At 36.6% G+C, this 10271-nt stretch overlaps 1 protein-coding gene across 1 annotated transcript in view; it reads right to left on the bottom strand.

Moving 5' to 3' along the window:
• Positions 1 to 3129: 3129 nt before the first annotated feature.
• LOC107087193 (carbohydrate sulfotransferase 12-like) overlaps positions 3130 to 10271 on the bottom strand; it is an 8351-nt gene continuing 1209 nt past the window's right edge. Inside the window, exons 2-4 of the mRNA XM_015378619.1 lie at positions 9588 to 9740; positions 8905 to 9084; positions 3130 to 6016 (exon numbers count right to left, since the gene is read on the bottom strand). Coding sequence (XP_015234105.1) covers positions 5468 to 6016; positions 8905 to 9084; positions 9588 to 9740 — 882 coding nt within the window. The 3' untranslated portion in view covers positions 3130 to 5467. The remainder of the gene's footprint in view (positions 6017 to 8904; positions 9085 to 9587; positions 9741 to 10271) is intronic.

Raw genomic sequence — 10271 nt, 5'->3', positions numbered from 1 at the left:
AAAAAAAAATCTTTGTTAGAATTTCAGCTTGTTGTAGGATGCAGAGTGTGTGGTGCTGGTTGTCCATAAACACATTGCTCATTGTCCACATTACCTAAGCTGAGGAGACTACTGAATGCAGCATAACCACATCAGTTTGGGGAATGCAATACAGAGCTGTAAATTTAAACAGGAAGCAGATCTGTTGTCTCTGGGGTTTTCTGACCAACACTCATTAAAGAAATTTCATTAAAACCTCAGAAAAATGTGTCATATTGTTGAATACGGACAGGGTAGTAAACAAAGATCCTTTGTTTAACACACACACACACACACACACAAGAAAAACATCCGTTAAAGTCTTTCAGTATGCTCTTTTTGGTTAAGGACTATAAAAATGTACATCTGTGCATCACTGCAATCCAATTTGCAATAAGTTGTTATTTCTGTTGTTGATACCAAACTGGTTCATCTATCAGGTTAACAGCATTTTCTTTCCAAAAGATTTGCAGATGAATGGCGACAAATATTCCTTTTCATAAAATGCTTAGCAAAACAAATACATAATTTTTTAAGTTCTGCTATGCATGTTAATAATTAACTCTGTGTGTTTAAGATTGAAGAATATATATAACTTAATTATAACTTAAATAAAATGTCTTCATTGATTGTACTAATGATTCAGATTAGGACCAGGTTTTATTTTTATGATCTCTGGAGAAACAACAAAGTTATACATTTTTTCTTGAATATATTTAATTTGTTTTTCTTTCGAAGCCTGAAATAAAATGACATGTGCCAACTAAAAAGTCATTTATTTGTTCTCATCCACTGTTAAACATTTGATCAAACACCTTTGTTTATAGATGTTCGAGCTCGGCCTGTTTTTCAGTGTAGTCCTGTTTCTCTGACTGTGACTGGCTGGATGTGCTCTCTTCATCCTCTGACATAGGGGCGCTCGGAGCTCGTCTGCTGGCTGTGTGTTTCCTGGACGGGGCCGCCTGTGGAGCTGGTTTACAGTTGCCTTTTGTATCTCTGCTTCTTTCTGTATTTCTGCTTCTGGCTCCTTGAACCCTATTCGGCCTCGGCAGATGGCCGCTCACACTGAGCCTGGTTCTGCTGGCGACTTTGTTGCTGTTAAAAGGGAGTTTTTCATCTCCACTGTCGCTACAAGCATTCTTTATAGTAAGTCGATGCAATCAAATTTTTTTTTTCTCAGATAAAAAACTTTGAATCAATTTGACTGTATGATCTGGTTGAATTGTCTCTGTAAAGTGCCTTGAGATGACGTGTGGTGAATTGGGCGCTATATAAATAAACTGAATCAAAGGAAGTTCTGTTTCCTCTAATCTGAAGGAAATGATGTAGATGAAGTTGCTTTTTCTTTTAGAGGTCAAACAACACTTAGTAGGAAAGCGCTGCCAAAGATACCAGTTTCCCCTGACTGGGTCTCCATGGTAACCAGTGGTTTACTCTATTTCCATTTTGGATTTCAGCTCAGGATACAGCCTACACTGCAGATCAACAGTTACCTCCAAGCACATCTGGAATTAGAGCAGTTGCTATGGTAACAGTTGAGCCGAGCTTGTTATTCTCCCACCTAATGGCAAATGTACTTCTCTACTGATAAACAAATTAACAAAAACCAAGCCTCCAGGCGCACAGAGTTAAGTTAAACATGTTTTTTTTCCACGTTAAAAGATGCTAAAACTTATATCCAGCTATCCTTTGTATACGCTAGAGCATGGAAGGATCTAAACAGGGCACCAAAGGGAATTTTCTGTGAGAAGTCAAGTTTTGATTTGACCTACTGTTGTAGTTCCTGGATCTGACCACTAGAGGGCAGTATAAATCTGTCCTATTGGTCTTTCTGCAACATTTTCTGTAGCTTTAATAAAAACTAGCATGTAATCAGTTAGCAGCTTTTTCTGCATGTTTATAAAATGTGATAGATGATTGTAATGATGGAAGGTGAAGATATCGGTGATACATCTGAGCTTTCCTCACCAACCTCTTGTGTCACTTCGAAGCAAGTTAAAAATTAGGTCAGAAATATTTTTCTCATCTTAAATTAAATGTCCAGTGACTGTAAATAAAACAGCACACTCTCATGTCAACATGTTTTATTTGAACCATAAACAGATGGTTTCTTTTTTGACTTGCAAACATTTCTGCTTCAGTTTTTTTTATTTATTTTTTTGCACGCTGACAGAAAAAAGCCATAAGTCATAATCTTACGTAGGAAACAACAACAAAGAACATGAATAGAAAAAGAAGTAAAAAAAAAAAAAAAAAGACGTGTTGAAATACAACAGGACTTACAGTACAAACACACAGAGTTGGAGTATATTTACACATACACCATATAATGAAGAGAAAGCACATGGCTCCATCTTTTTTTTTTTTTTATCAAACACATTTCTGCATAATGATCCAAATAAAAAAAAAGGAAGGAAAAACACAAACATATCTGTGTGTTCATCAAGGTCCAGCATGGAAAGACGCACCATGAACGAGAGCACAATGAGGGAGAAAGCAAACACATAAGTTTATATCAAATTCCCACAATAACAGTTAAACCGAAAAGCTTCTTTTTTCTCTTTTGGTCCATAACTAAAGTTGAGAACTCAACAAGCTTCAGTATATCAAATCTTCCTCTTTGTGAATCAGTGATTTTTAGTACAAAGTAAGTCCTATAAAAATATTTTTTTCTGCTGTGTAAACTTGAACAACCAAAGGCACTGTCTTTTCCTCACATTTTTTCATCATCTAATGCTTCGTATCTAAAGCCGTTTTCTTTATTCAAACTCCAGCCTCAGTGATTAAACACTATCTTTAATACTGAGCGGCCTTCGTTTTCCACCAGCTTACAGCAGTGCAGCAGTTCTTTCTTCCTCAATGCTACATTTCAATGCACCACATAATAAATGCAGCCTGTTCTAAATGACCAGGTTCAGAGGAAAATGGCTCTGCTGCTACAGTCTGCAGAGAAGCTCAGCTGTTTGAGTCACAGAGCTTCTCTGTTTTTCATACCAAAAGCTGTCTTCCACATGTTTGCACCACCTGTTTTGGGGCGGCACTGCTATGACGGTTAATGTTAGAAAACCACAATGACCATTAGACTGTTTCTCAGCTTTAAAGTCCCTTTTAAAAATGTCTCAGACAAGCCGCTGAACTGACTGAATTCCATCCAGTTGTTGGTCAGCTGATTGAAAGAATGTTGCTATATGTTTTTTTTTTATTTTGACGACAAAGTTTGGTGGGAAAATTTCCTGCACCAACAGCAGTCATGTTGTGGAAACTAAAGAAAACCGACGGTACTGTGTGCTCAGCAATAACCTACCAGCTATTCGCCTGTTAGTTCCAACTTATACAAGGCTTCAACCGCCAATAAAAATGTTCCCACTCATTTTTCCACCAACAAAAATGACGGGCATTTACTTCCACTGCAATACAACTCTGCCCCTCTTACTGAGCACTGCTGGTCAGGTGGCTTAAACACGACACTTTACTCCCCCGTCCCCCCAAATAAATACAGCCAGTAACAGACTGAAGGCAGGACCATTTAGAAACTGTTAAAATGGATGTTTCTGCTACATTTACTCAAATCTACATTTCAGGCAACATTGGAAGTGTGGTAACAAATATTCTATATTAAGAATCTTCAGCTTTTTTATGCTTTATTTGCACTAAGTATTTTAAATGTCCGCATTAATAAGCTGATAATCCAGTATTTCTTTTACATGTTGTCATAACATTAAAATCTCTTAGCGGCAATTTCTGTCATTTTGCAGCTGAGGATGTTCTGTTCCAACTTTCACATTTAGTTTTTTACATATAGAATCTTCTACAGAGGTGTCAAGTAACAAAGTACAACTACTTCCTGATCTTACTAAAGTAGGGATTTTAGTTATCTATAATTTACTGGAGTGATTATTTTGTTAGACGACTTTTTACTTCTACTCCTTACATTATTTTGCAATTATCTCTATTTTCTACTTCTTACATTTTAAAAATAGAAGTTTTGTTTCATTTAAGCTCATTTTAGTTATGGCAGGTTGGCATTTAAACGTCAAAATCATTTGTTTTATCCAGGCAATTAATTTCTTTGTGGTTGGACTCGGTACTGCACCAAGTTGTTGTTCACCACATACCAAAATAAATCGTTTTTCCAAGATGATGTAAAGTTAAATTGAACACTTTTACAATTAGTTATAAAACTAAGATAATTATATATAAGGAATTTCTCATCCAGAATTGTAGAAAAATATTTCTTTGATAGGGTAGTGCAGTAACCAGTATGTTTAAAGCATCTGTCCTTAACATTTTTCCTTCATTACTTTTATACTTTAAGTAGTTTTACAAATGTTATTTTTAGTTGATACTCTAACTTCTACAAAAGTGTTTTTAAACAGCAGGATTTATACTTATACTTGAGTAATAAACATTAATATTTTTGACACGTCTGACCTTCCATACAATTTTTCAATCTAATTTTAATCTGCTGCAAACAAATGTGTTCAAGTGACTCCATTAAATCATACTGACCCGCAGGGGGCGCTCCAACTCATTTTGGTTCAATCGGGCTCATAATCTTTTGTAATAAGAGTGAAAACTAAAACCACACATCCCAAGGGGAGTAAAGAAAAATATTAAAATGAAATATAAAAACAAAATAGCCAATTAAATTTGATTTTTTGCCAGATTTGAGCCCGGAGTCATCTAAAAACAAAGTTTGTGCTTTAAAAAAGAAACAACAAAAGACAGATGAAACAGCGATGGCGATAATCAAACAAGTTTTCCCTTTCAAGAAGATTTTTGTAAAACAAGCAGAGGCACATCTGTGCATTAGTACCCATAGAAATGCTGAAAATCTGGTTCATTGTCTCCAAAACAAGCCGAGACAAACCCAGATTCCCAGCTGATGTGCTGAATCTGCTGTGCTTCCTTACGCAGACGCTACATTTTGGCCAACAAAGCACATATTTTTGAACCTTCACATATCCCATCATATGAGATAAAACAGGACGTGTCTCAGCTGCTCTCAGCTTCTATGAGTCTGTTTCTACATTAACATTCCTTTTCATGCTTAAAAAAAACTTTAAACTGCTCACTATTGAAAGTGCAGCAATAATTAAAACTGATTTAGTAACACAAAGAAATCCAACTTTGCATTATGTGCAACTATAACCCCAACTAACTCAGCGAGTCGTTTTTTTAACAGGATGCTACCGGAGTGTGTGAATTTAGTCACAATTGTCGACACAAAGTAAATACCATAAAATCCTAACAGACGGAAGGAAACACCAGGATCTACTGAAACTGCATGCTTCTTCTAATGAGGAAATGACACCATGATTGTTCATCCTTTAGTTTCCTGCTCGTCTGCACCTCAGTGAAGCAGAGATATGATTATGAAGATGATTAAAACCTCTAAAGAAGTGCTGCATCGCTACAAAACTATGTGTTTGCATTAGCTTGGTGTGAATCACTCGTTGAGGAGGGACTCTGGCCTGTCGTACCCGAAAAGTCTGAAGTCAGGCTCATAGAGCTTGTAGAGTTCCCTCCGTGCCTGGATGGGCACCGTGCTGAACCAGTCCGTCTCCCAGCTGCTCGCCGTGAGGTTCCTTTGCGAGGTGGGGAACTCCACCACGTTATCCACCCGCAGAAGTCGAAGCAGGTGCTCGGCGTCCTCCTCCGCCGTTTCCAAGTGGCCCACAAAGTCGTACTGAATCTGGCACGGATGGCAAAGGCGATAAACTTGCCGCCAGTGCTCATTAAAGGGCATGTCCTTCTCCGTCTGAGGGTCCAGGAGGTACTGGATGAAGTGGGAAAAAGAGGGCTGGACACCCAGGGTGAAGGCCTCGTCTACAGAGGCAGGAGGCGTCGGCTGGTTGGCGTAGCGCCGCAGCATGACTTGTGCGAAGCGCCGGTAGAAGTCCTCGTTGCGCATCTCGAATTTGTTCCTATAGGCGGAGATGAGACGTACAAAAGGGTCCCGCACAAACAGGAACTTGGTGTACTTCTTCAGCTTCACCTGCAAAAGGCAATTCAAACAGATTGGATATCATTTCATCAGAGGAATTACTGCAAGAAAACACGTCATGGGATACTATGCTACAGTTTAGGGAAAGAAAACCTTGATGGTCAGAGCAAAAGTAAAATAATCAGCCGTTTTATTGTCTTTAAAGGAGGTTGGAGTTTTTATAACCGTTTTATAACACAGTGGAGCCTTTGGGTGCAGGTCTGCGTATAAAAAGAGAATCTGCAGCAAGGAGTAATGGAGTATCATCTGTCAATAAACAGAAACAGGAACCAAAAATTAAACAAAACTGTTGAAATGAAGCTGTTTGTATTTTTTAGCAATACAGTAATGCAGAGATTGGTCTAAAGTTTCCCAACATGGTGAAGAATGGAAGAGATTTCTGAAAAAATTTGTTCCTCTTCTAAACCTTATTAGCATGCAATATTAGAACCAGTGTTATGCATAATGTTGGCTTCAAAGGAAGGATCAACATTATGGTGACAATGATTTAGCTTATTTAGTCTGGTTCACTCAATAAATGCTTCATACACGAGGTAATGTGAGGCCTGAAACAATTAATGGGATTAATCAATTATTGAAACAATCGTAAACTAATTTAGTAATCGATAAATCATTAACTGGAGTTAAGAGACTGTAAAACATGCCTTTAGTTGACAGAACAACCCAATTAGACAAATAATTATATAAAATTTGTAATAAAATATATACATTTTTGACATTTTAGATGAAAAATAATGTTCATCTGTCAATATGCTCTATCAAAAACTCCTCAAGTGGAAAGGTTTTAGTTTCCCCTGGTTTAATTATGTAAAATATCTTCTTAAAGAAAACTTTGGCTATCTGATTATTAATCAAATCAATAATTAATCAAATCATTAGTTGCAGCCCCAGTTAATTTAATAATAATTGACTAATTGAGGGATTGCTCATATTTAGAATAAGCAGGAACTTATGATAAACTGGATGGCTTTTCTCTGCCAAGGACACAAAAAAGGGCGGATCTTTTCTAAGCAGCAGCTCTTTGTGCAGCATAGGGCATGTAAACACAACATGGCTGCACAAAAACCAGCAAAAGGAAGCATTACCTCCTCTACCTGTCGCTGAACACAGCAGATGAAGAGAAGAGGGACTGAACAGGAAGCAGAAAAGAAACAAATCCCTTTTAAATCTTGGCACATAGTACTAAAGTTGGGGAACTCTGGGGACCAATTTGGACTCAAAACTGGCTGCATTACTGCTAAAGCGGTAACTTTTTATTACTACATTATATAACGCTCTGCTTTAGTTCCCTTTTATTTGTGGTTCTTAGACAAGTGGAATGGCGTATGTTATGACCAGGAGAAAAGAGGGAGGGAGGGAAAACCTGCTGGGGGTGAAGCTAACCGTTTTAACGAAACTGTCCTTCTTATTCACGGTTTAAATTGGAGCAGGATCAGGGATAAATCCTTTAATAGAATTAGTCAATTATTGAAATAATTAGACAACCGTGAGCTATATTAATTAATGGATAATTATTAAGAAGAGTGCACAGACTATAAACTGCTCACATAAATGTTCATATATGTGCATAAAATTTTTACATTGAGTTAATTACAGGGTATGTGATTAATTAATTGCAAATAAACCCATTTTAATCAAAAACCATATCACCAAAATATACAGCCTTTCAATTCAAAACTCAGTTTCCTCTTAATTTATGGAATAAACCAACATGTGAACAGAGCAACATAGAATTTATTGTTTTTATTCCATTATCCCGGTTATTGAAACATCAGATTGGTTAAAAGTTTATGATCTTTTACCTTCTTTTTAAAGCCCTGATATGCAACCTCTTTCATAAAATACTTCTATAGAAGCGTAAGCAGTACATGAAGATTATTTACAGCACATTCCTGCTTTTTAACATGGTAAAAAATCAGTGGTATCGCCTGGTCTGGGCATTCCCGGCTGTAGCTGGGGAATAAGAAATGAACTGAGCTGCCCTACGATATCAAATGAGATGAGGTTTCCCAGCTCCAGTGAACGCAACACAGGCTCAACGCTATGACCAATCAAAGAAGAGCTTGTGTGGTAGTGGCCCTCATCCATGTTTTATTGGCTATCAGTGATGATAATTACAGTTGTCACAAAAGAAAGTTGCCATATTAAAGAAAGAAGAAAGATAATTCTTCTTCTGTGGTGGCTGGCAGTGGGCAGAAAGAGTCACTGTGGATCAGATAAACAAGCTTAACTTGTAGAAGTAGATACAGCCGTTTCCCACATTTTAAAAGCCTTTTGGTGAGGGGGTGAAAGGATGGTCTGGTGATGAGGGAAAATTTATTTCTCTCGATCTCAGGAGTGTTGGTTTAAAACTTTAATTGGACCAAATAATTAACTATATTCTATCCAAAATGTATATTTCATTATCTTATTATAAAACAAACTCTGCCATCATGCTAATATAGAATCATCTTTGATAGAGTGAATCACAGGTAGACTGAGTTCACTGCTGAGTGCTTTTAGGATCTCTGTTTGCTGTGTCTCCAAGCTACTTCTTTCTTTATAAAATGCACAAATAACTACATCTGAGTTCGGATTAGTCTTGTTTTTCAGGAACTTTTAAAAATAAGTTTTTTAGCAGGTATTAAACTTACATTTCATTAAATCATAATGTTGGTGTTAAAATACGTTTCAATAAAATACATCAAATATACAGTAATTACATACTTTATTATAACATTTTATTTTAAGCTATTTTAGGCTATATTGTTTAATATGCAATAAACAGTTGAGTAGCTCAACATAAAACAAGCAGCACATTTAACCTCAATGTGATTATAACCCTGCAAATATGGTCATGCTTGTTTAGAGTTAGGTTAGCAGTATATTCCAGAGCAGACCTTCATGAGATGCTTTGCAAACTTGCCGTAGCGCTTCCAGAACTTATTAAAGGTAAAGTGCATGCTGGTGTTGTGGACCAGATCCCTGGGGATGGCCAGAGGGTCTCTCTGAGGAGCGCCCTCCTGCTGCAGGCTCTCACTGAGGACGATCATGATGCGCTTCCAGTTACTGCAGGCTACCTGAAGTCAGAAGATTAAAGGAGAAAAACCCAACCACCCGATCAGAATCAGAATGTTGCCAAGTAGGTTTTCACTTACAGGGTATTTGACATGGTGTTGATGGTGCAGACAAATTAGATATATATACAGAATACAGGATCTATAGATATATACAATATAAGTCATACAATATACTATATATAGTATATAGCTATGTACTATATACACAGAAGGCTGTGCGTTAATGTTACGCAGGAGGTCTGGAGATTCTACGTATGCTACGCTACATATCAGTAATAATGAATTTTAATTAACTGAATTTTAGCTCGAGTTACTAGATTAAATGGTGCTTAACGTGATGCACACCCTGTCTTTTAAAATGTCTGTTTGTAAAGAAAAATTTAATCATTTATTAGGTTCTTAACAGATTAAAAGAATTAGTGTTATTTCAGGAAGTTCAACTAAATAATCATGAAACAAAACGTCCAAAAAGTGTAAAAAAAAAACAAAAAAAACCTGCAAACCTTGGGAACGTAGCAGTAGATAATGCCATGTCTGTCATCCACGATAAGATGATCCAACTCCTTGTTGGGAATGTCGTCAAACGAACGGTTTTTGCCCGGGAACACCACACTGTCGTTGGCGCACAGCTCCTGAAGCAACCTTCTCCTCTTCTCCTGGTTATTTCATTTGGGAAAATACAAAAATAGCCATTATCATCATCATCATCATTAGGGATGCACGATATAATCGGCCTTCTATCGGTATCGGCCTGTATCGGCCTTAAAACTGAATATTGGACATCGGCCACCCCACCGATATTTAACCCGATATTTGATCAGCTTCTGAGTTTCTAAAGTCTAAAAAAAATAAATAAAAAATACTACTACTTCTTCCTCAAAAACTTATTTTTTACAGACTTAAAAACTACTAAAGACGAGGGAAAAAATATTGATACATTAATATATCGAAATTTTGCCATATTTTTATATGTTGATATATTGACGCGGTATCGATCTATTTTACTAATAAAATCTCACAAGAATTTGCAAAATATCACGAGAGTTTGTAACAGAACGATGAAATTTCACGAGATTTTGAAAGTAAAATAGATCGATACCGCGTCAATATATCAACATATAAAAATATGGCAAGAAATTTATATATTAATTTATTAATAATTTTTTTTTTTTTTTTTTTTTTTTTTT

Source organism: Cyprinodon variegatus, unplaced genomic scaffold, assembly GCF_000732505.1.
Source record: "Cyprinodon variegatus isolate N-32 unplaced genomic scaffold, C_variegatus-1.0 Scaffold175, whole genome shotgun sequence".
NCBI lineage: Eukaryota > Metazoa > Chordata > Actinopteri > Cyprinodontiformes > Cyprinodontidae > Cyprinodon > Cyprinodon variegatus.
The sequence above is the reverse complement of the archived record's forward strand: the minus strand, read 5'-3'. Positions and strand labels throughout refer to the sequence as shown.